Source organism: Strongylocentrotus purpuratus, unplaced genomic scaffold (genome assembly GCF_000002235.5).
Source record: "Strongylocentrotus purpuratus isolate Spur 01 unplaced genomic scaffold, Spur_5.0 spur5_scaffold_15, whole genome shotgun sequence".
NCBI lineage: Eukaryota > Metazoa > Echinodermata > Echinoidea > Camarodonta > Strongylocentrotidae > Strongylocentrotus > Strongylocentrotus purpuratus.
The window spans coordinates 29,660,544-29,688,030 of NW_022145600.1; the positions used below are offsets into that span (position 1 = coordinate 29,660,544).

Below are 27,487 nucleotides of genomic sequence, written 5' to 3' on the forward strand. Positions count from 1 at the left end.
TATTCTGGAATTAAATTAATACGCTTGTGAAAACAAAATCATAAAATCAAATTGTCAGATATTAAACCAATTTAAAGATTTTAGAATGAATGAATGAATTTAACATACACTTCTCCAAAGATTTTACCCCCAAAATGGGCATGAAGACGAAATTAATAAAATACACAATTTGAATTTTCTGTTGTACGCAAAAATCTGTAGAACACATTTGATGTGAAACTCCTTCCAGAAGTGTGTCTTAAAATTAAACGACATCCACTTTGATTTTTCACAATTATGATATGTACAAGTGAAATTTTTGGGGCTCCCAACACTTTAGATGGGCTTTATAGTTTAGTTGAAGTACAAGTGAAATACAAAAATATAAGATTAAGTATTTTTTGTCTTCCAAGACTTCAACCATCAATGCATGTATATTAGTTTCACACATCAAAATAACAAACTGTCTGGGAATAAACATTCAACATGTGGCACCAGTCGCACGGACACTGCCTAACAAGTGCAGCGGGCAAAAAGTAAGTCTTAATTTAATAATTAGCCTAACCAACCAAGTAACCATGTATACTTTAGGAAAGATCCAATTTTTTAACACGAGATGTTTCAACTTGTGTGCTCATTCTGCTGGTGGTTGACCATGAATCAATGACAAACTACATACATGAACAGTACAAATATTAGGGTGTCTGAACGATTTTTCAATTTTCAATTTGGGATCGTTTTTCACCATTTTTGTTTGATATTTGAATAAAAAATGTTATCAGAATAATGCATTTCAAATTTCAAGTCTCACCGATGTTTCTATCAAAAGTTACAGCCCCTCCAACACGCTGGTATATTCATATCATTTTGGTCAAAATCGACGAAAAAGACGTCCACGCAGAGTGATGTTGTTTTGCTAAATTTAGCCAAACAGCTGTATCGCGCGATATGCAAGCGTATGCATATCGTACGCATGCTGCTAAGCCAATCCGCGACTTGCAGCTTGAGCTACGCTGTCTCCGCGACATGTGCGATTGACTAGTATGGTTGGCGTTCGTCGCACAATAAACCCGGAAGTGAATGCACGTTATAGTCAATGGCAATATCGCGGAGACAACGCACGTTGTCTCCGCGATATTGCCATTGACTATAACGTGTATTCACTTCCGGGTTTATCGAGGGAATTGCCAACCATAATTTCAGTCACTATAATGTGTAATTGAATTTGGGGTTTCGTTCGTGCGCGGAGATGTTACGCGATGTAACCATGGTTTGGACTGAGCGGAGCGCACGCCTCCTAATTAGCTGATCCACCAAATAGCGAGAAGGGTATTTTTAAACTGTTATCAGTTGTGATCCCTGGGGGCTAGCGAAAATATAATCACATAGAATTGTTCCTTAGGACTGGGACTACATATCGATCGGGGCGTCATATCTCAAAAGTGACAAACCTCAGAGTTAGCCAGGACACAATGTTTAAATTGCTGTTTTGACCAAGATATTTTTAGAATTTCGGGGGCTACGCCCCTTTGGAAATATTGGAATTCACCTGCTCTTTCATATGACACCTCATTCATTGATTATCACCTTCAGGATCACAACTGATAAAGGTTTGAATCTCGATTTGAAAAAAAAAAATTGACTTTTTTTGCATGGTCGCGCAATGCACGTAGGCTGCATAGGGATGCGTGTAATCTCTATGGGAAGAATTTTAGCACACAACATCGGGTGCGCGATCAGACACCCTACAAATATGAAATAAATATCAATCATTTTATATTTTTATAATTACTTAATCAATCATTCAATGTCAATCTCGTTTTCCATACTATTAACTACTAATGCACTATTAACTACTAATGCACTGTTAAACCATCCATAATCTTGATAAATATTCATGACAGACATCAAAATTACAACTTTCAAACTTCAAATTTCAATAATTTTGTCACGATGAATGAATGAAAAAAATTGCCTGTCATTCATTTCAACCATGTCAGTTGATCATGTCAATCCTAGTAAATTAAGACTAGACCTACCAACACATATAGAGTAGCAAGAAAGATTGGTGATTAAATTAAAGGTTTACAATTGCAATGTAACAATTAAAATTCAGAGTTGCTGACTGTATGTCGCCATGTGGTCATGAACTAAATTTGCAAGCACACATGTATCATCACATGCACTACGCATTGTACACACTACCAATTGCGCAATTGTGTGCAAAACATATGGCATAGCCCCATAGCCATAACAAACATGTAAAACCCATCATGAGACGATACTTGTTCTCTAGATTCCCTACAAAAACACAAAGTTTTACACTGAAACGTGTCCTGGTCAAACAAAATTAGATACGAACCTTTAGTCTGAAGTACAAAAAGGCAAATGTCAGTTCAATTCGTCGCAGAAGAAGAGGAAAACAACCACGAGGTGAGGTTGTCCTTTCTCAGTAACATCAATATAAATGTACCACGTGGTTTAAATACATGTATATTATTACACGCAAATGCCGAGTGCAGTTTATATGAAGCAGTGCTGTGTTTGTGTGTGTAGTGATGTTGTCATTGCGTTGTGTGTGTAGGAGCGCGGCAGGTGTATTATCATCACCACGTCACCGATTCGTGGAATGCACTGTGGAGGGAATGATGATGTGTCCTATTTCAAAGAGATATTACAAATTTATTCTAGGCGTTGTTGGGCTGTCCGCTCTCTGTAACATTTTGTCTACTTCGATATCCGTTGGGGGGGGGGGGGGGGCATACGGGGGCGTGTCGCTCTAATGGGTCACTTTTTCACCCCCCCCCCCCCCCCCCAAAAAAAAAAAAAAAAAAAAAAAACTCTAAGCAAGGGCCGGGAGCAAGGGTCCCACTTTTAACAAAAATTCCATTAAAAATGAGTACGTTTTTTCAAAATTTCCAAAATTCACAAAATTTCCGGGTGTTTGCCATGAAAACCACCCGATAATTGTGGCAAATAGGTCTTTTTCGAGAAAAATGACCCCAAATGACCCCTAGTAATGATCCCTAGTAATGGGTAGGGGTTTCGAGGCTACTGAGCGCGGCACACCCCCGTCCAAACCAAATCTGAACCCCCCCCCCTCCTGGGCTTCGATAGGCTATTTATTTCATCTTTCTTGTCTCCTAACCCATTTCGCTGTCAATTTTTGTCTCGATAGGGTTAGGAATAGGACCACTTAATGATCAGGGCGTGGTGCTCACCCCCTCCCTCAAGCGATCGAAACCCCAGCTGTATAAATAATATCCACCTACATGTTTATGCACTTCTCCTACCCAACATCCACTAAATGACTAACAAACTTGTATCATGGTCCCCCCCCCCCCTTTTTTTTTTGTAAGTAGAAAGGAAACAATGCACCAAGGGCTGGCTGCCTGCCTCTAATTATAAATTACATCTCTATTTCAAAACAAAGAAAAAAGCCCTTATTAACTTTTTTAAAGGATAATCGTAAAATTCCATTTCATCAAAAGGAAACAAAATGTTCTCAATAAACACCATTTAACAATGGCAGATCAAAGAGACATTTAGGCACGCCTCCGAGCCCCGGCCAGCCCACCCCCCCCCCCCCGGCGGCCAGAATCCTGGATCCGCCACTACAGGCGCGGATCCAGGATTTCTTAGGGGAGGGGGCCCAACTTTTTTTTTTTTGCTCCCGAAAATTTGAAAATCGCGCCGGCCGAAAATTCGCTCAGTGGGGGGGGGGGGGGGGGGGGGGGGGGGGGGGGGGGGGGGGGGGTAAAGAGCACAATTTTTTTTTTTTTTTTTTTTTTGCTCCCGAAAATTTGAAAAACGCGCCGGCCAAAAATTCGCTCAGTGGGGGGGGGGGGGGGGGGGGGGGGGGGTAGTGAGCACATTTTTTTTTTTTTTGATCCTCAAAAAAATTCCAATTTGCACCCCCCCCCCCCCCTTGAGCGCCAGGGGGGGGGGGGGGGCCCAACCCCAAAAAAAAAAGGTAAAAATCACGTGATTTTACATGATTTTTTTCTCAAGGGGGGGGGGGCCCGGGCCCCCGGGCCCCCCCCCCCTGGATCCGCCACTGCGCCACTATATGAATGATTGATCCCCTTTGATGGAGACAAATAAATCTGGCCGATTTAATTGGTCTCTACCACCACGATCTCTGCATCCCCGAATGTCTACGCAATTCGTTGATAACGCCATCTTCGGCGGCGTGTACACATATCAAGTACTGGTGGGGATAACAAAATATATATAAGAACTTCGGCCAGAGTTCGATCTGGCACGGGCTTGGATAATTTGTAATCCCCCACAGTTGGTATGGACCCGAGTTCGGGGTTTCCCCTCCCATCTTGTTTAATTTAAGCTAAAAAAATGTTCTAATACTTGTTGAAGGTTGATGAAAAAACAGCACAATAATTTTAGTATGAAATGTTATTTATCATATTCCTTCTACTGTATTAACCCATTAACCCTCTAACATGCGAAAAATCCTGAAAAAATTCTCAAACAACAAACAAATTTATGTTTTCTTTGAAGGCGCCACTGTGCGACACCCTCTGACCAGGGATATGAGAGTTCTCATATCCCTGCTCTGACAGTTAATTCTCCTAACCATTATTGAATTTTCCCACTCCGTTCTTCCATGAAATGAATAAGACATACTGACAGGCTTTTAAAAATGGATCATTGCAAACTAGGATGAGTGTGGGAGCTCTTTATATTGAGTTGTCAAATCTGTAGGTGGCCTACTTATAATACTAGTAGGCCTACATTCCTGGAATGGGTGCTGCCAAGGATGTATTTTGTTTTAAGGCTTAACAAAACCCTATGTGATGACATTTATTTTTGTTTTATTGCTACTTTTTTATATGAAGCAAAACAAAATTCTGATAAATATACCCCAAATATAATGAGCCCTTGGGGCATAATCTTCGCTTATCACACACAATGGAGAGGGGAAAAATAATGGCACTTCTCTTCCTGGTTGTTCCCCCCACTAACGGGAACGACTGCACCAAACCAAATTAGGCCTGCGTAACTTCAGTCCACACTACCCGGAAAATGAGCTTTTATCTCTACCCCCTTTTCGACACAGATGATATCTTTTCTATTTTATCGAGTTCAGAAGAGAAAAAAAAAATTGTTCCACCCCCCCCCCCCCCCCCCCCCCCCCCCAGCACTACTTTCAAAATCTCGGATGCGCCCTTTCCCGTATATAATTCAAATTCAACGTTATTGATTTCAATCCAAACAGATAGGATCATTTTCAAGTTTTGTACATTGGATAACAAATTTCAAGTTTAATTCAAACATTTTGTGGCTTATATAGACCCAGTAAATAATTGAAATTTCTCCCAGGAAGCTTTACATTATAAAAAAAAAAAAGTTATTGTGTATTACATAGCTTACTGAGTGTAAGCATTAGGTTCACGGTGTAAGAGTAAAGAACAATAACCACATGCAATATTATACAGGGATGAGAATAAATTATATTTCTTGTAATACTTTATACAAGTTTTTCCCCTTTTTCTTTTCAAATAAAAGGAAGAAAACAAAATATTTATACATCATGATAGTAAGACAATATATATATCTTTTATGATTACCAAATTTAGATCATCCCGACAGCTCGACCCTACTCCAAACTCGTGGGAGACGGTGAGCATGGGAATAAATAATGCCTTTTACAAAACATAAAATGCATTGCGATTAATGATAATGGTAAAAAAAAACAATCAATGATCTATATGCACAATTTTACTCTTGAAATGTGTTATTATCCTGAGCGCGGGATCGCAAGCGATAGCTCACATGTATATTGCTCCTTGGGTGAGATTACAGAGATGGGTTACTCAGTTCCACTAACAACGCTTGCATTGAGTGGTAGCTCATGTAGTAGAGTTGGAAACCATATTACTGTATAAATTACGTAGCGTTACGTCAGACTCAGGAGCTTCTTGTTTTCTCGCAACCAGGGGCGAAGATATATCTTATCATGGCGTGGGAGGGGGGGGGGGGGAGGATCTTTGATTATTTATCAATCAACGCATACATGAGAAAATAATGCATTAGCAGTATAATATGTATGCATCGCTGCATATTGTGTGTATTGTTTTTTTCATATTCTAGGGGACGTCGATTACTTCAAGCTTTTCTGTATACATTATTATGTTCTTATCATAAATCCAGGGGCGGCGATCCCGGGAGGGTGGGGGGGGGGGGCGGGCGGAGCGGGGGACATGTACCCCCCCCTGGAAATTTGAAAAGGTGCAAACAATAATTTTTAGCAAATAGGCCTAGGCCTACTGCATGACTAAAGACTGCAACACTATTCTTGTGAATTTGGATGAATAAAAAGAATTGAATTGAATTCAATAAAAATGCAAAAATCTTCTCGCTCAGTCGCTATACGCTCCAATCCATGCCCAAGCTCCCTACTTACTAAAACTTATCTACAAAATATTTACAACCCTTCGGAATGCACACTAGTTACCTGCAATGTAAAAGTGAAATGTGAAAAAAGAAAGAGCACCGCCCCCCCCCCCCCCCCGAACTTTCTGATCCAGCGATATGTGCTATTGGGAGTTTAGTGTATAAAACTTGTAAAACATAAGCGAATCTCTGGCTATGTAATACATTGTACGTACATTACGGTTAGGAAATCTATTTTGTATTTGTAGTTTTATCATAAGCATATAGTTAAGCATCTGAGTATGTTAGGGAGTGTGGCGACCGAGGCAAAACAAAATTGTTCCCTTCTCATATGAGTCAGGGTGTTGCAACCAGTTTACTCATATGATCGGGAGTGGGGGGGGGGGTGTGTGTTTGCCCCTGGCTTTCCTTCTACAAGTTCCCATTTTCCTTCAGGCAATAAGTGTCCATTTTCCATTCTCATAAGTACCCTTTTTAATCTCTAGTAAGTGCCCCTTTTCAGGTTCGAGAAGTGACCCTTTCATTTTGATAAAGGCCCCCTTCATCTCTGATAATTACCCTATTAAAAACTAGAGGTACCCCTTTTCATTCACATACGTGCCCCTTTTCATCTCTGGTAAATGACTCTTTTCAGGTACGAGAAGTTACTTATTTACATTTCAGATAAGTGCCTCTTTCATTTCCGATTATTGCCCCTTTTCAAATCGGAGAGATTCTCGTTTTAATTTAACCAGTGCCCCTTCCCCTTCTGATAAGTGTTCTTTTCATCTCTAATAACTGCCCCCCTTGATTTTTTTATACACGTTCCCCATCCCTTTCTAATCAATGATCTTTTTCCTTCTTATAAATGCCCCGTCCCTATCTCATCATTACCCCGGTTGAAGAAAAAAAATGCCCCTGTTATTTTAATATGTGCCCCTTTTACTTTCTAATAATTGGACCTATCCCCTTCTCATAAAAGTTCCCTTTCACTTCCGATAATTGCCCCAATTGAAATCTGATCGGCCACCCGCTTTTTTTTTTTTTTACAGCAAATGCACATTTTTCTTTATTGGTGCCTCTTTTTCATTCTCATAAGTGCCCTTTTCATAGCATGGTCAGTGCCCTTTTTCATCTCTGATGATTCCCTTTTTGGCGATGATGCGTGCCCCTTTTCCGTCGGCAAATGACAATTTCCAATTGTCATAATTTCACCCCGTTGAATGCCTGTTTTCAGGTGTAAGAAGTATCATTATCACATCTGACGATCATCCTTTGTATACTTTGACACGTGCTCCATTTCTCTCTAATGAGTATCTTATCCCTTCCGATTAGTGTCCCCTTTTCCTCTCATCATTAAACGTGCCCCTAATTTAAAGCGACTTATATAGGGCAATTTACCCGAAGCTCGCTTCCTACGCTCGATCGCATGTTACTTATCAAAGGTTTTTCAGTCTTCCGTTATGAGAATGTACTTAACCCCCATCAGGATTGGGTATTTTCCTCTTTGAGAAAAATTATTTTATGAGTATGATAAGTATGAGTTAAGCAATATCTTGTATAATAGTTTATGATGTATAAAGAAAAAACAAATGTTGAAATCAACCCTGATAATGAAGGGGTATAAACCAATGTCTAAAAAATTGTATATTTTCGCCTTGAGATTTCCCTTTGTAGGTGCTCCCCCCCCCCAGAAAGGTGCCCTTTTGTATTGATGCCCCTCCCCCACACTTTGGCACTCACTCTACCGCCCCTGGCCTTGCGTATTCAAGGTTATCATTATTTTATCTTGCGTTGCCGGGAAAATGTACTTTTGTTACTTTAAAAAAAAAATTTACATATATTTCTTAGTTTATTTGTTGCACTGCAACTTTTTGGATGAACAAATTCTCCACTCAAAATCATTATAAAAACGTTAAGCCCCCTGGGCCATGCCCCCTCCTTTTGTGAGCAGTATAAATTTCATTTGATTTGCAATAAAACTAATGAGCATACAGTTTTTTTGGAAGGTGTTTCTTGGGGGGGGGGGGGATTACAAATATTTTCAAACTATCCGTACTATAACAGAATATTATAATAAAAACATAAGAATTTCTACTTGCATGTCTCTTTGTAATTTTCAAATCATGCTTTACATATTTGGTTATGAGGGTACTTGACCCAATAGCCTAGGTGTTAATTTGTATATCATTCCTAGGGCTATTATAGAGTCGTGGCTAGTATAGATTTCGAGTCTACTCTTTCTTCTTATAGTGTAGTACGGTATGTCACTGAAACAGCTCCCGTAGGATTTTTGTGCCAAAGTTGATTTTTTTTTTTTGGTTGCATTTTTTTATTCATTGGGGTCCAAGCTATGAGAAATTGATGGGGTTCAAATTTTCCGAAGACACCAAATTTCCCTATATATTGCGCGCTATAAATTAAGGGTCTATGCCTATTTGGCGCCCAATATGGACCCCCCCCCCCCAGGAAATGAAGGAGGGGTCTGAAAATTTGAACCCCATCATTTTTGGCCAATTGGCACCCTTTTAAAGCCAAAACAGCGAGAAAAAAAAATCAACGTTGGAGAAAAAAATCCTACGGAATTACATACCATACCGCACTATTATGTTTTCTTCACTTTGGTCAAATCCACACGTACTACGCTTACTACGAAAGTACGTAGAATCCCTTTGCTCTAAATATAAGCTCTTTGGCGCTGAGCTGTATGTGCAATGCAAAATACGCGTAGAACCTAGCAAGGGCCACTGGCACTGCACTGTGTACGCTAGCTGTATACAAATTATTTGCATGTAAAGCTGAATCAAATCCGAATCGACCACGTCTAAAGCTACAAAAAATAGAGAGGTCGTCTTCCAAGGTCCCTAAAACGGAGTGAGACTTGGGAGGTCTAAATTCTCGAGAGAATAAACGTTCTAATCATAGGCACAGGGAACGAGGGATCTATCTCGTAATTTCGTAAGTAATTCATGTTGACGCGTAACGTTAGATCTAGTCTAGATCTACTTAATTAGGCTCGCACCACCAGCAACACATAAGTAGACATAGTAATTCGTGTAGTGGCCAATGCATGCTAATTAATAATACATAGGCCTAGGCCTAATAAGACTCGACGACAATGTGAATGTATGAACTTCATGTAGACTAGGTCTAGGCCTATAAAGTTGTTAATCATGTTAGTCAGTAGGTCTAGTATGCAAACTTATGATCAAAAGTTAGATAGAATGTTCTTTGAAAGGAAATGAAAATCTATAATCTAGTTCTGTTTAATTCATGTTATTGTTAAGAATAATTGAAGAGACTTAGTCTAGGTCTAGAATCTATGATGTGTTTCTGTTTGGGTGCCACTGCCAGATCATGCTGAATTGAAGCCAGACTCTAGAGCTAGTATTTAGTTGTGATGACAATGTTATTGTTATGTTTCGCTTGAGCTGAAGATGAGCTCGGCCTGGCTAGACGGAAATAAATATTATTATTAGAGTCTAAATGTCTGGTGTGGCCTGTGGGGAACTTTTGAAAGCCAAGGCCAAGATCAAGAAGGGAAAGTCGACCATGATAATTAGTTTGTTGTAAAAATAAAATAGGGTCTAATATCAATAACTAAAACATAAAAGCAGAAAAATGAGAGAAACGATTTGAACGAATGAGTGATAGACTAGTTTGACTTTGAGCAAAAAATGATTAAAAATGAGAAAGTTTAATATGAATTGTTGAAGGTGCTATATAGTATCGGGCAACTCTGTGACGTATCTTGCTCCCCTCCCATTTGCCCTGTATTACCCAGACGTTGCTTGTGTATCCAGACTGTTTAAAACAGCAATTTTATAAGCAATATTTCCTAAATCTTCTAATACAAAGTTACGTTTACCAATATGAAAGGACAAATATTCACGATGTTTCATGCTCTTTGATGAATTTTTTTGTTAAATCTGAAGGAAAAGAGAAGGCTGTTTGTGAGGGTCCGGACACCCAATGACCAATCATACTGAAAAATTAAATTGTAAAAATGACAAAATTGTTAACCATACCGCATACATTCATTTTTTTGGCAAATATGTTTTATTCCATCATCAATAACCGAGGAAATGAAAGTTGATGAATTTGTATGTACCGAACAAATTCAGTAAATGGAGAGAAGCTCGCAAGATACATCAGTGTTGCAAAAGTGGCCCTTAAATATACAGGTTTCATTGTAGTAATCTTAAATGGGATGGAGTTCAAGTAATCTCCTGAAACTGAGTTTTTGCTGTGTGTAGATTGGATTAAATGACATGTGAAGCTTTGGACATAATTCTAGAAAGATTGTAATTGATCACTAGAACATGAATCTTTAAAAAAAGTTTTATCCAAAAAAGGAAATTCAATCCTAAAGGTATTTGATATGTACAGTTGCACACATTGCTCCACATGTTTGAGCACTTAAACAATTTCATATCATATCATTTTAAAAAAGACCAGGGGAGCAGTGTTTCACTAAGACTAAGATCGAATTTAAGTTGCACTTAACTATGGCAGGCCGTTCATGCCACTGTTTTCTCTCACCATTTACTGGCATTGGTCTCTCAAGGGACGTACAAATCGTCTCAAATCTACAGAATGTACATTTATCTGATAATTTATTTTACATGTAGATTGTAGAAGGAAAAAATATTATCTAAAGATCATAATGGTGAGATCAAACAAGTGGCATGAAGTTAAGTCTAACTTAAAGTCGATCTTAGTCTTTGTGAAACACTCCCCAGGCCCAGGTGAGTAACTCATCACGTTAAAGATAAAGGTGAGTTCTGGTCATGGGATTGCATTGTGAAAGAAACGGTGTGGAACCGATCAGAAAAGGTTGATCATCTAGCTTATGAGTATTCGTGTGTATTGCAAGGTTCTGGAATCATCAAAATGATGAAATTTGGCCAAGTCTTGGTAAAGTTACTAACACTGTACACAGAAAGATGTTTATGGGACTACACAAACACGTGGAGTAAAAATCCGTCCCAATTTTTACGATGTTATATGAAGGCATTTGAAGAGCCATGCTTTTCAGGAACATGTTTTATCTGATCTTCTTCCACACTTGCATAATAACAATGATAATGCGTACAAGTTAGTTTTCACCTCTTCCCTGAACTCAACCTTCTTTTTAAAGGTAATGCAAAGTTTTGGTAAATTTTGAAAATTGGATGGATAGTAATTAGGAATAGTAATTCTTAATTTTTTTGATTTGGATGCCCCTGTGGATTGGTTATAAGCACTAGAAAACGTAGCCCCTAAAACACTTCTACTTTCGAGAAATTGAATAATCGAAATTTACTGATGCTCCCGGTAAATTTCAAATATTTCTAATAGTGCCTAAGGCCATTCCATGGTACATGTACATGTACATTGTAGCTGCGACCATGGAAATCTCACAATATGCAGTTCTGATATATAATTTCCAAACGGGAATAGCAAATCGGTCGATTGTAGTCAACAAACAATTTTTTAAAGCTAAAGTACTATATATCAGTCTTGAGAGGGAGCTATACCACAAACCGGGAAAGAGTTTATTATTTACAATTTCATCACTTCAGACTCGGTTTTAACCACGACAACGATCATTGAATATTGTAAAATCATATGGTTCCAATATGTTCATTTGAACCAAATTCATGACCCAATACCAAAACTTTGTATTACCTTTAAAATTAAAATAAGTAATTATGGTTTTGGACTAAAATAGTTGTACTGTACATGTAATATCTCAGTGTAAAACTCCAAATTAAGAGGCCTTGAGGGGTAAAAAACTAAATATTTCTTGGAAAATTGCAGTTTTCAGTTTCAGAGTCTTGATATGAAATTCATAGTGTGCAGTTATTAAAAAAAGAGTTGTCCTAACAAAATTTATTTTGATCACATTTTCATCCAATTTTCCACAACCCATCAGTTTGTATACAGTATCTTATCTACAATTTCAGTAAATGAATTATTATAGATTCTCTAATTATTTTGATATCTTATTTGTGACTCTGGCAGGTCACTAATTGGTGGGCAAGGGGGCTGAGCCCCCCCACCATTACCGCCCCCCTCCCCCCCCCCCCCCCCCTCGGAAGCTCTCAGGGGTTTTAGGCATTTAATTACGGTCAGATGAGCATATTTTGATACCTTATTTGTGACACTGGCAGGGGGCTGAGCCCCATGAAGCTCAGGAGTTTTAGGCATTTGATTACGGTCAGATGAGCAGGGGCCCACCTTACGCGGGGTCCAGAGGGCAGAGGCCCCGTATTGTGACACTGGTATGTCATTTTTCTCTCTTTCTCTTTTTAAACATACCTCAGAAAAAAATTGTGGAAAATCAATTGGAAATGAACCATGTTTGAATTTTATTTAGGGGGACTGCCCCCCAAGCCCCCCCCCCCCCCCATTATTACACCAGTATTTAGGGGCTCATGTCTTTTCACCCCTATGATAAAAAACACACCCTTTCCCATCCTCCCACAATATTTCCACGATATGTGCGTATCGCTATTATCAAATCCTCCATTGATAAATATGGGGGCATGCATAATGTTTAGGAAATTTAATTCCTGTTTACACTCCTTTTCTTTGAATATAATATTATTTTTGTTGTGATTCAATTCAGGTTTTATTATCTTTTTATTTTACTTCTGATTTTTTGTTCTGCCCCCCCCCCCCCACTTCCCTCATTTTGAAGCGCATTTGATTTAGGGCTTCAATATTACACCATATATCACAGACACTGATAACACATCGGGTCATGCATCTCAGATTTGTAAAACTGGAAACATTGTTTACCGATGCCTTTAATGAGTTAAAAAAGAAAGATTGCAAAAAATCCAATCCAATATCTTAATGACAAGAAGTCAAATGCTCACGTCATGCCTGTTTAGTACGTCACGGCTAAGGTGGATCTTACAATATATCTTATCATTTTCTTTCTTTTGTTGATTTATTGTATAAATTTGCAATCGTGTTTGCCTTTTCTACATAGTGAAATGTTCAATAAGGCAATACCTTTGTGAACCATCACACATGCAATAAAAAACCGACATGATAGATGGCCCTCATTTCTTCTTGACTCTTGTGAAACTGGTGATATTCAAGCCTTTCATACAAGCCGTGTTTACATGTCTACAAGAGTGAGCTAGTAACTATGGTAACAGGTTGTTCAGAATGGATGCCTGAGGAGGCTGCGTTGAGGTTGTGTTGCATGATTATGAAAGCATCTTACAAGTAGGCATGAAGCCGACTTGCTAATACAATTTTGTAGTTTGTACATGTACACCAGAAAATGTGTTTACGAGGTAATTCGTTTTTCAAAGACATTTTGCATAATTGTACAAAGTAGTACGAGTACTAGTACAAACACTTTTTTTCACCTTATTTTACACTTTAATATAGTCTTGTGTCATCCCTGTCAAAGTGGGGTAAGCTTTTCCAGTGGAAAAATGTAAAAAATATAAAAATGTATTTTAACAATTTGTGAAAGTCTCTTGCTATAAAAAATCACTCTTGTTTACAATGATATCAATTACAAAACTTTCACCAGATGGCAAAGTATCAGGTTTTACAGTGCATGCAGATTCTCAAAGGAAAATTCACATGAATCTGGATGTATTGTATACTTAGCGAGTATTGAATAACACATACACCTGTAGCAGTTCAGAGTTTGCTAAACGTCAAAATGAATCGGCTTTACTTCTCAAATTGGCAACAATTATTTGTATTTTCCAATGTTTCATATTATGAAAAAAAATGAAAATGTATATAAAAAAAAGAAACAGTATAAATTATGCAAAGTACAAAAGAATCAACAAGTAATTGCAAATTTGCAAATGGAAATAATAATAATAATGAGGTGATAATTTGTGATTAAATCACTTAGTGTACTGCCACTGAAATGGACTTTAAATTTTTCATTGATTTTGGCACTATGTGCTCATGTGCAATTCTTAATTCAGAGCCTCCTGAATCAAAAGATGCAAATAGAATGTCACTAAAAGGTGACACAAAACTGTTTTTGGCTAACTGGATGTACACCTACTGCATTGTGAAAAATTACACTACCGGTATTTGTTATAAATTGTAATATTACACTAATACTTCCCTGTAAAATGTGGTTATTCACCACACTTCCCAATTATTGATTATTCTTTGGAAGAATGGAAAATTCAACAACAAAAGAATGCTCACATGTCAGTTACTTCCTGTACGAGTAAATACCTGATATTACCTGTGTGAAGCAAAATTTATCAAATACATTTTCCAATGTACGTGAACCTGAATATGTCACTTGTGTTTGAGGAAGTGATAGCGATCTTTGTATGGTGTACACTTGCAAAGGGTTCAAGTGTCTGGCGTCGAGTACTTGTATGCATGTAGTTAACATTAACGTGAATTACAGCGAGTTGACAATCAATGGGTTACAGATAAAAAAAAAACATTGTAGAGGACCTGTCTGAAAACAATTTACACAAAGAACCATTTTGTAACGTAATCAAATGTAATACATAACTCTTTGTTACGTGCCACGTTACAAATTATTTCATTCACCTGTGGCAAACAATTGTATTTCAATAGTCAGAATGCATTACCGGTATGTATAAATTCTGTGTTGTAAGGTAGGACAAGCCTTAATGTTTGTGAATGGAATAATTTGTTTTGAGGCACTTCACTGAGACCTATGCACTGAAATTGGTTACATTAGGACAGGTTGAATTGAATATTGAATCGAATAATTGAGTTCAATTGAGAAGATGTGGTCTTGTGTATATGTCACCGGACTGTGGTTCACATGGTTCACATGGTTCATTAATGTCCTTTTGCAAGTCATATTGCCACTCTCTACCTGGGTACCTGGGAGGAAGAAATTCCTTGGAATGCTTTAGGATGCGTTCAAGCGATATTTTGAAGCTAGAATCACAAACATGAATTACAAATCAAAACGCCGTTAAAAAACATGGTTACCGCGGGAGAGCCCAGCCACTGCTCATCACACTGTGCAGTCTGACCCTGGAAGTATAGGTCAACTTTTTTACGACCGACACAAAATCGCTTGAAATTGCTTGAACGCAACCGTGTTTTAAACTAGGGCGAAAAAATGTCGCTTGAACACACCCTTAGTGCTGTGTTATGGCGTCTCAGCGTCATCAAAAAAACTAATTTTAGAGTTTCCAAATTTGAACTTCATTTTCCGAAAGAGCATCAAAAATTATGTCCAAATTTTTAAAACCAATTTAATATGTTAAGTATTGGCTGAGATATGCCCATTCGAATGAATTTATTTCGATAGGTAATAGAGTGGTGAAGTGTGACGTCATCAAAAATCTAATTTTAGAATTTCTCAATTTTTTCTTCATTTTCCGAAAGAGCATCAAAAATAATGTCCAAATGTCGAAAACCAATTGAATATGTTAAGTATTGGCTGAGATATGACCATCTGAATAAATATTTGTCCTATGGGAACTCAGTGTTATATGCTCTGGCTCCTTATGGTTAGGAGCCAGAGCATATAACACTGAGTTCCTATGGGGAGAATATTAATTCAGATAGTCATATCTCAACCAATAGTATTTTAACCACTGTGACATCTAAAATATTGATGACTTTGCACTTCAAACAAAATATATTTCAATCTTTTTAACTGAAAAAAAAATGTGAATGAAAAGCAATTGTTTTTATAAATGTAATGCTTCCTGGGAGAAATTTCAATTGTTTAAACATATTTGTGGCTTACACCCAGTAAATTAGATCGATCTTATTTACTGGGTGTAAGCCACAAATATGTTTAAACAAATCAATCATTTTTATGAATAATAAACCCTGGTCAGCAATAGTAATTATTCTTCTTCTTCTCTTTTTCTCTTCTTATGATTTTTGCTGGTAGGTTAAATCATATAGGATTCAACAGTACCACGTTCATGATGTAGGAAGCTACAGCGCTGGCGACACTCGATGAGCATGGACTCGTCAGGGAGGCAGCCTCCTACAGAGAGGGTTGGAGAGAAGATTCTTCAAGAAACCCACCAGAACAACCGGCTACCCCATGCCTCAAGCAACCCCAAGAGACCATCATCTGCTAGTGGAAGTGATGGCAAGGGAACTCATTTGCCTTACTCTCATGGAGAGCAAAGACAACCTCACCAGAGTTCCATGAGCAAGTCCTCTTTTGGGGCGTGTCTGAATTCTGTTCATGATCGTAGTGCCAGGGGGGTCCAAGGGAGTCCCGTTCAAGGGTTTTCCTTGAAGAGAGCGGTGATGAAGTCGACCACATCACAGGCATGCAGCAGCTCGTCGCCTGTGAAACCATCTATCCCGAGGCTTAAAGGTCAGCCATTAACTAGTCCAGGAAAGCATTATCATTCATCTCCAGCAGAACATGAGACGACGGGTAGGCGAAAGATTGTGAATACTACCCACACGTACAAGCGAGGAGAGATGTCATTAAAAACTCCTCCTAGAGGACAAAATCGAGAATCAAGCAGTACTCCAAAATCTAAAGATCGCAGTTCATCTCAGCCGATTTTATCTAGTGAAAGAGGAAAGAGTATGCACCTAAATTACAGGTCACCTGCGTCAATACATGCAAAGTCTGTGACAGAACAAGGGGAACATTCAAGGTCTCATTCTCAGTCTAGGCATCGTACTGAACCTGGTTCAAGTGTGGATACTGTCAGAGATGGATTTAAATCACGCCACTCGTCCAATCCCAAAGGGAGACATCACAGTGAATCGAGCAGCATCTTCCATAAGGGAGATACTGGCAAAGATAGAGAACAATCACACGTATCTCAGGAAAGATCAAGACATCAAAGTGAATGTAGCGCAAAGCACCATCATGGGCATCCTGTCAAAGACAGAGAGAAGTCACAGGAGCGATCAAGACATCGAAGTGGCACTTCTTCAAAGACCAATGAGGTAGATACTGTGAAAGGAAACAGGAAATCACAATCGGTACCACAACCCAGGTCAAGACATCAAAGCGAATCCAATGTCAGACACGGTAAGGTGGATGCTGTTTCAGACAGGAAGAAAACCCATGAGGCAAAGAGACAAAGATCTCATAGTGAATCTAGTAGAATCATGGATGGCGTGACTCATGAAGAAAAGATCCTGGCCAGCAAAAAGAAACACACCATGCTGTGGGTGTTGAACTCGACTCCTTCAGAAGAAGATGAGCAGTTAACTTCTTCAAAACCTGTGAAGCAAAAGACACATGACCAAACTCTTTCACCAAATACAGATCACGCAAGAGCAAGCTTCATTATTGTCCAAGATAAGGCAGGTTGGGCTAAACGAATCTATAGCGATGGCAGCAGTGGTGTAACATCTGGAATGGAGCCTGTAGGGAGATCGTCCTACAGCTCTGTGGACAGTAGTGGCTGCCAGAAAAGACACGGTGGGGGCAGCAGAGACTTGCACTTGAAGAAAAGAAAAAAGTTGCAAAGGAAAAACAGTAGTCCATCTTCATCACACCAGGGTGTTCCTAGCTACGGGGCACTCTTGAACATGGCACAGCGAAACTTGAGCAATGGACAGCATACCCCAGACGGTAAAATAACTGATAGGGTGCCGGAAAGAATCAGAAGAAATTCTCATCAGAGTGGCAGTGATTCAGAGCAGCATCTTTCACGTCGCAACCTGCAACAAGGATCATTTGAATGTGACTATGATGAAGAAAAAGTAAAACGCTTGTTCAAAGCTTCACTGTCGGCAACACCAAAGAAACAGAAACAGAAACTGAGCAAGCAGTCTTCAGTTGATTCCCATGCAAGTTTGGAATCCTGTGGGAATCCTTCATCTTCAAACAGCATGGATGAGATCTCGCTAGAAAAGGTAGAAAGACTTTTCAATGCTTCTTTAAACACAAAGTCAAAGACTACTGAATCACCCAAAGTGGAGTCCAAAGCGGAGCCCAAAGCAGCAAAGTGCCCCTTAGAGGAAGCACAGTCACCGGAACGACCCCAGTACACATGCACTTTTAAAGGCAGGGAGAGCAGCTCAGAACAGAGTGACAAGCACATAACCTTGTCATTCCGCAAAGTGCACCATTTGTCCAAGAAGTCTCTTGGCAGTCACCATCTCCACAAGTTTCGCGAGAAGTCCGTCAAAGGTCTCCGCCTTGAAGCATCTTCCAGAGCAGTTCATATTCCTCTCAAAAGGCTAAAGTTGAAGTCCGAAAGCATATTTCTCACAGAGGATGTTCTTCGGAGGTTAGGAAGGTCCTCAAGTTTCATCGTCAACACGGCCAGGAAGCACAATTTTCTCCAAGGAAAGAAACAGAAAGGTCAGTAAAGCCATGACATATTTTAAAGGTTATCTTCATTTCTAGTAATGTTGGAAATATATGAAATTTTCACAATACCCATTTAACATTTTGATAACTTAAAATATCTGCCTGGCAACTTTGACAGAAATGTATGATGGCTGGGTAAAAATACAGAGAAGATAAGACCTCCTAAACTAACAAGAGTAATTTATATTTGCTTGTCCAATGTGCATAGTGCATAAGTTCATGTTGATTATTCACCATGCATTCAGTTTATCAGCATTTTTTCATAATACATGGTACATTTTGTTGATTCCAACAACTTCATGAATAATAGTATATCCTTTTCATTACGTAATGTAGTACATGTATGTAGGCAGTTTCCCTTTAACTACAGTACCTCATAACATTAAAGGGATCGTTTAACAATGTTAAATCTGAGATACATGTACACGGCCCTACGTGTTATCAGTGTCTGTCATATGGTGTAATATTGAAGCCCTAAAAAAATTGCGCTTCAAAATGATCAAGAAGTGCCTCAAAAAAGTAAAAATCTTTGAGTGACCGGTTTTACCATACATGTACTCGTTTTCCCCAATAGACTGTAGTGTTATGAAAACCGTCAGGCGAACGGTTTTCAAAATTTGTAATACCAATCATAAATATCTTGATAATCACACAGGCGATCGGCTTGTAAAAGTCATGGGGTTCCTGACTGACCTAAATGTTTATAATTATCATTATTAGCTAAATCCAGAATTTTGTTTCAGAATCTGAGACAAAGTTACCGGATCCCTTTTACCAACACTAGAAGAAATATCTTTGTGATATTATAATGAATCAAGGAGAATTATTTGTCTACAACATCAAGTCACCAAACCTTACATTATAATGCCTTCATGTGTATAAATTATAAAATATTGAGAGCTGATTGTGTGTGCCACTGTGCCCCTATATTTCTTTCATTATTTAAATTGATAGGATGGTTTAATATTTTACCATTACAGATTGTGTTAATTGCACCATCTGTCATATTATGTTTAATTTGAGCTTGGCTTGTTTTTTTTAATTGCCTGCAGCTCATAAGCATAAACCAAGGAGAAGGGCGTTTCCATTGTGCAGCTCATCGGATCCAGAAACAACATCTGTTTCGAACAGTCATGCAGCGCCACTGCAGTATGACATACCCCTCAGGCATGCTATGTCTGACTCTGCTGCTCTAAGTGAATCCAGTGTCTCGTCCGGTGTAGCTTCCGGTGTGGCCAATCTCTTTCAGGAGCTGAGCTCTGATCCCTCAAGAACTGACCAGCCAGGAGATTCCTCTTCACCTCTGGGCCTTCATGGAAGGTCAAAGGTCACAGCATCACCCAAGTTCTCTGGCAGTATTTCCAAGCTGAAGCGGAGGATCGGGAAGAGGCTGCAGGCGGCGGTTCAAGGAGACAGACCAGGATGCTCTAACAACGGGAATGAGAGTGACTCAACACTTTTTGGATCCTCTGCAGGAGAGGGGTATCCATTTGGAGATACAAATTACATTCCTGGAGTGGAGGATGTGATTTTTGAAGAGACAGTGGCCACAGAGGAGTATCCACAAATGGATACCTTAGCTGAATGCATGGTCAGTGAATCATCGGAGGGCTGTCCCTCTCCAGCAAATGCCAAGCACACAGTACTTCTATCCCAACCAGATCCTTGTGACTTGATGCCGGGTCATTCGGAGAACAGTCCTGCTGAAGATGGGTGTGATGGATCAAAGGCAACGGAGACATCGGGAGGTGATGGAAATGTAGCTTCAAATGAAGAGCAATTGTTGGAGAGAGATCTTCCTACAATAAGCGTCATGGGTAACGACCAACCAGGACGTGTCCCCCAAACATGTTTGAAGTCCAACAAGTCAGAGAATACATGTCCTCAGCCAAAAGGTGAGGCACCTGTACTGCGAGATTCAGAACACCCACCATCCTCTCCGTTGCATGAAACCAAAGCGAGGGAGGACCAGCAAAATGGAGAAGTGCTTGAAGACACTCTTGACCCTGCAGGAGAGCCAGAGGAAGGGAGCTCTGATGAAGACCTTGATGACAGTGAGAGTCTGCCTGATGCCTGCATGAATGCAGGGGACTTTAAGGATACCCAGGAGAGCAGCTCAGACAGCACGGATGGTAGTCAGCCTGCAAACACACCAACCACTCTCATGAAGGAAGTCTGTCGGATTGGGTGAGCACTTCTAATACCTTTCAGATATAAACATGATTTGAACGGAGATGTGAAAGAGGATTTTTTTTCTTCATAATAATCACAGTTTTATACTCATATCTTAACCTGGCCCTGTACTTTGATAAATAGAACCGCTTTTTATATTTTAAATTCATTGAAAATACGTTACTACTGTATACTAAGTTTAGACTACTTTTGGTCTCCTTTTCCCCTTTCAAGTACCATAATTATCAAAAATCAAAATTAAAATTCACACATTATTTGGCAAAAGATAAAAAACATCAAAATGAAATCATTACAAATGAAATCATTATAAATACCGGGATTGCTAAAATAAGTTAAAAACTTGTAAACGAGCAACCCCAAACATAAAAACATACAGATACTATACAATACAATACGATCAAATACGATACAATACAATACATTAATAATAATGTTACATGCTAACAAAATATATGAATCAATTATGTATTTCAATATATCAATAAGTGGCAAGTATTGTTCTTTTCAGTTTAAGTTTAAATGCGTTGTGGTTCTTAATACCCTTTAAATAACTTGACATGGAGTCCCATTTGTGAGGACCTTGATATCTAATTGATTTATTTTGCAAAAATGAGTTAGTGAATTTTGTTTCTATGGAAGTCTTTTTTTTTTTCTTGTATTAAAGGAGTGGACATCCGAGTTCAAATGAAAACTGTCATAAAACGTTACTGGTAGCAAATAATTTTGGAGTTTGTACATAAATAATAAAGTCCGTTGAGAAAGAATATCTGGAAGTTTGAGTAAATTTAAGGATTTAAATAATGAAGAGGTATGCGCTCTGAAGGAAGCGTTGCAGCACAACCGAACAGCCTGCTTTTGAAGTATGATAAGGGGCTTTAATAAATTATTAGACGTTCTCGCCCACACTAAATTACAGTACGTTAGGTAATTATATTTACACTGAAGTAATATGTATTGGCACATTTACTACCCATCACCTACCTTTCAGGTTAATCTCCACCTTTAGATTGAATATATTTTCACCATTGTTTTTATTTTTATCTTCTTTTTTTTCTTCTACAGCAACGTACCAGTACCAGGGACACCTTCCAAGCCGTACCCATTTCCATTGAATGTAAGTACTATTTTATTTAGCCTGACTTTTTCCATCTGTGCTGCTACATGTACTTGAAATCTGTAATAAATTGCTATGCATAAGTGTTTTTCAATAGATTTGCATACTTGAGACATGAGTTTCCTATTACAGAATAGCTACATGTATTAACAAATTACTCAACACATCTTCCTTACCATGTGTGTGAATGGATTCGGCAGCATGCCAACCTCCCAGAATGCCCCATGTGTCTGATGATGTTAATTGCAAAATCAAATTGATGAGGTTTTATTAACATCCTACATGTAGAAAAAGATATTGACAATTTCTTTGTGACAAAGATGTAAGCACTTGTTCTGGACTACTTATGTTCATGCAAATTGACCTACATCCTGTGTTCAATGAGAAGAGTCAATCTAGTGAATGTTTTTGCTTTTGACAGTTCTCAAACCAGTTTGTAAATCTTAATATATATATAGAAGGGCAGGGCCCACTCTTACAAAAAGTTGATATCAATCGCAACTCTGTACATAAGAGATAGGAGACTGCAAACTTGCGATTGATTGGAGGACTTACGATTGATTTAGATCAATCGCAAATCATTGTAAGACGGGGCCCAGATCTAAGATATAGTTGGTCTATGTGTGGTCCATATGTACGCGTATCCTTTTGATTGATGTTTGGTTTGGTTCGAGCTACATGTACAGTGAAGGTGAAAACTGTAATTGTACCAATCTCCTGAAGAAAAAAGAAAGAAAATGTATCTAGCTAGAATGTACAAAATCAACCTAAATCCTTTTTTTACCTGGCATCTTATAAATCAGTTCAGGGGTACAAGTACATGTATAACGAAAATACAGGATAACATTAAAACCTTGCGCATATCAGTCCAACACCTGCGTCAACTAATCTACTCGAAAAGAACTCAACAAGTCGTTTTCATTTTTTTTACTGAGATTTTTTTTAAACTGTGATAAAGGACATCTCTAAATAGCAGTAATATTTGAAGTTGAAGCTTGTATTTGAATACAGTACATGTATGTTATTGTTTTTTGTTGTTGGTGTTATCAGCGTTGTAGTATTGGTGTTATTGCAGTATGGTTGCATGGAACCCCTGATATCAAGAGCACAACCTGTTTTGGCAATTGGTGCACTTAGATGCAACCATCAGGTACACTAAAATGTTTATTTGTTTGTGGGATTTTTTTTCTCTCTCGTCTGGGAAAAAAAAATCATAGTAACTGTATATGCCCTCGCAGAGTAGAAGTTTAAGGTCAGGGCAAAAGCTCACAGAGAAGGAGAATACTTTTCATTGGAAGTTACATCTTTGCTCCTTGACTTGACACATCTCTTCATTATTTCTGCTGGGATATCGCATGTCTTTTCCAACAATTCCCGCCCCTCTTCTATCAAGTAATTCTTCTCTTCCGGTGCCTTCACTACTTCCTGCAGAGAATCAACCTTTTTCTTTAGTCTCTGTGATTTGTCGGAAATGTCTTGAGTCGTCTCTTCATGGTGGACAGCTGATCATACGCCTTTTCTGGTTTCCGCTTCCCGCTCTTTGGGCTTTCTTGGATGGAGTTGTACATGTACATTCATGCTGTGCAGGAAATCTCTTTTGAGGAGTTTGGAGAAGTGTTTTCAGCATGGACACACTGATGTCTTCAAGTGGTTTGGCTCTGACCAGTGTTGTGCATTCTTTTCCATTGACACATTATGCTGGCTCCTTACTTGAACACTCTTCAGAGCACAAGATGGAGTCGTCTTCCTGTTGAGGTTCAGTTTGTAGCTGACCAGTGTGAATGGAGCCATTTGACAGTCTACGCTGAGGAGAGAAAGAGAGGGATAGAAAAACAAATCAAATGTTAAATGATAGCAGCTTTAAATGTGAACTGTGTTTTGATAAATTTTGGGGAGCCTCTAATTCATGCCAATTTTCAAATGTTGTGCGTTGTGATCTCAATGCATGTTAAAGCATGTTAAAACTTTTAGAGTAGTTGTCTATTTGGGCTGGATTTCTCTTTGAACTAATCGCACACTACTCGATCTGAATACAATCCGACTTTGAAAGAATTTGCAATTAGCATCCATGATCCTGATGATCAAGGATCTGAATACCGTATTTGCCGGCGTAAAGGCCACAGTATTTTTGGAAGAGAAAATATCAAAAAGTCGGGGTGCGGTCTATGCGGCGAAAGAGTAAAAAAAAAAAAAACTTGCAAGTCAAAACCATGAAACACAGCACGAATTTGTACATATGGGACAACAATGAAAGGTGATGGACATTTCTAGAATAATTGTCTAGAATAACACATGTCTTACCGACCATTACGTGTTATATTTATTAAATGAAGGGCAAAGTTTTGCCAATCTCGTAAATAAAATTCATAACTTACCAACCAAACGCAACTGGTAGATCTAGATTTAGGTTTTTGCCGTAGCTAAAGCCTATCGATTGCGTGAGCAAACCTATGGCGCAATGCATAAGAGAGAGGCTCAATGTATACATGAGAAAAAACTGCAAGCTGTAGTATCAGTGCGGGATGGCCGAGCGGTCTAAGGCGGTGATTTTGGTCACATCAACATTTGTAGGGAAGGGTTGAAATACAACTACGGTACCGACATTTTTTTTTTTTTAATGTCAAAATTGGGGTGCGGCCTATGCGGCGATGCGGCCTTATTGCCGGCAAATACGGTAGTCATAAGATTAAAAATATCGAAATTTCAAGGGATTTCAAGCTTCTTTGAAGTTAGAAGAGCTAAACCTGCTCAGAATCGTAGCGACATCAGACCAATAGTCTGATTGACTACGATTTGAAGCAGATTCAACTTTTATTCTAACATCCAGGTTGTTGGTATTCTAATCATCATTTAGAACCTAAATAGGGAAGATGATGTTTGTCAGATTTTCCATATCTAACGTAATCACCATTTCTTCGAAAATTGGATCGCAGGAGGATTGTGTTGTGTGTACTGGGTATTACAAGCCCTACAGTGTATGATAATAAAGTTTGTGAGTTCATATTTTTTGAATTGTTCAGCAACCGTAAACTGTTTGTCTGAACTCTGAACCACACCTATTGTGCTACATGCACGCACACCGTAAAACTCCGGGGAGACTGTGAGGCTGTTCACACCAGCAGAGATAGCGCGCGCTAGACCGCGCTATCTCTGCGGTTTGGAAGGTACAACGTCGTTTCGGTCCGCCCAACAGCGAGCCACGGCGAGCCAAAACGGCGCGCCACTGGAGCACCTCTTGGGGGTGGTCCACGAGAGATAGCGCGGTCTAGCGCACGCTAAAAAAAAGGGGGTGCTACGATAGACCGCACATCTCATGGCGGTGTGAACAGCCTCTGTATAGACCTATTATAAGTATCATCTCAAAGTCCTTTGTGGTGATGTTGATTTAATACCTAGGACTTCCCAGAAATGGTATCCTCAATTAGGGCAACAATTTATTAGCTTATCCATTTATATATTTTTAACTACTCTTTGGGTTTATCATTTGTCTAGGTATCTAGGCCAAATATCAATTCTATCAACATGTATTTTATAGATATGTTTGCAGTGAAGAAGAAAACCCACTCTGCTTCTTGGTACATCCCTGGTATATTGTGATAAGCAGCACAGTATCATGATACATACATGATTAGGGAAATGAGGACTTTGTATTATTATTATATTTGCTCTCATCTTAAGAATTGCATAGCAGACTATGTATGTCAACAGACTCTCAGGATATTAAATTTGTTTTCAAATATTCCAGCTTAAAATATGACCTTTACACATACAGACTTAATACCATAAAAGAGCTTTCTCAACGATCAGTGTGAACATTGTATTGGTTCTTGAAAATTGAATTTAGTTTCATTTTTAAGCAACATCAACCAATATTTACCACCTCACTCTGAGATATCTTGGAATACATGTGTAGTCAAACCTGCTTGAGTGACCACCTGTCTACAAAGACCACTTTTTGTGCGTTTACCTTGGGCAGTTGCTATGGACGTATTTGATTGTCACTGTACTATAGTTTTTTGGCTGCATTTTATTATTTGCTCTCCTGCCTCGAAAAGTGAAGAGGGGCGGGTGCTCATATAGCATTGAATACTGAATAATATGGTGATTAATGATCCGTACTGCTGTTGAGAAATTTGCATTGTGTGAACGGAATCTGGGGAAGTTGACATCCATGTGTCTGTGAGTTTTGGCATCAATTGGTCCATGAACAAATGAAAATGAATAAGAGTACCAAAGTGTGACGTCGTATTTGCCAAGGTGGCAAGGTTGCTGGTTTAAAAAAATGTTATGCTAAAGAGTGGTGTGGTGACTGATCACACCCAGCGCCAAACATTGAATTTGCCCTGCTGATTGATGCATCTGTTGCAGTGTCGGATTCAACCGCAACTGGTTTTGTGCTAAACAATAGTGTGGTGATCACACGAGGGCCAAACATTGAATTTGCTCTGCTCCAGCCCGTTGCTTGAATGATGTCGCGGTGAACCTCATGTGAGGACTCTGTTGTTTGGAACCAGTAACCTGACGACGAGGGAATATGAGGTTAGCACTTCGGTATTCTATAGGATATGGTATATTCGTATACATGTAAGGTATGATATGAACTATATTTACTTACTATTACTCTTTTCACACTGGTTTTGCTTAACCCCGTACTTTCCTTAGCCCTGTACTATCCTTAACCCCGGACTAACTTTTTTGGCTTTTCACACATGCTGTTTTTTTAGTCCCGTACTAGCGACTATTCCGGAATAAGAAAATTCACGCTGTTCTCACTGCAATTCGTTAGCTCCGGACTAGTGGATTGGACAGTGGGCTCCTAACTTTGCATCTGGCCAGCTGCGATATTTTTTGTTTCTGTTCTCATTCATTTGCTTGGCACTGCAATTGCGGTGTTAGCAGGAGTTTGCACCACAATTGCGGGGTTAGCCCTGCTAATTTGCAGGGCCAGCTAACCCCGTACTATAGGGGGGCTAGCCCACTTTGGTAAAAACGGGTCTGAAAGTGGAATAAGCTTAACCCCGGACTATACAGTGTAGGTGGGGCTAGGACCCCCTCCCCCCCTTAACCCCACCTATAGTACAGGGTTAAGCAAAATTTTGCTAGTGTGAAAACAGTATATAGGTATCTGTATGACTCTGAACCTTGGGGCAATTGAGACTTTGAAAGCATCAATGGAACATGTGTCATGCACAAACTACCTGACAGTATAAGCTGAGCGTCTTTTGACCAAAGAACAGATTATTACATGTACATTCGGAAAAGTGAGAATTCTTCAGGGCATTTTTTTTATATACAATGCTTCTTTCATTGCAGGGGTACATGGGCCCCATGTTTTGAAGAGTTGCAAATGAATGGCTTGCATTGATTGTAATTGATGGAGGAAAGAGAAATAGAGGACTTTTGATTAACCCTTTCAGGACAGCAATAATTAAGTTAAGTTAAAGGTAATACAAAGTTTTGGGAAATTTTGAAAATTTGGTGGATAGTGATTCTTTACAATTTTGATATATTTGGATGCCCCT

The 27,487-nt window shown here is 39.0% G+C and overlaps 1 protein-coding gene across 1 annotated transcript in view; it reads left to right on the top strand.

Moving 5' to 3' along the window:
* The first annotated feature begins 9,124 nt into the window (after positions 1-9,124).
* LOC100893416 (filaggrin) overlaps positions 9,125-27,487 on the top strand; it is a 38,511-nt gene continuing 20,148 nt past the window's right edge. The window contains exons 1-4 of the mRNA XM_030986138.1: positions 9,125-9,330; positions 16,250-18,649; positions 19,711-20,845; positions 21,914-21,965. Coding sequence (XP_030841998.1) covers positions 16,318-18,649; positions 19,711-20,845; positions 21,914-21,965 — 3,519 coding nt within the window. The 5' untranslated portion in view covers positions 9,125-9,330; positions 16,250-16,317. The remainder of the gene's footprint in view (positions 9,331-16,249; positions 18,650-19,710; positions 20,846-21,913; positions 21,966-27,487) is intronic.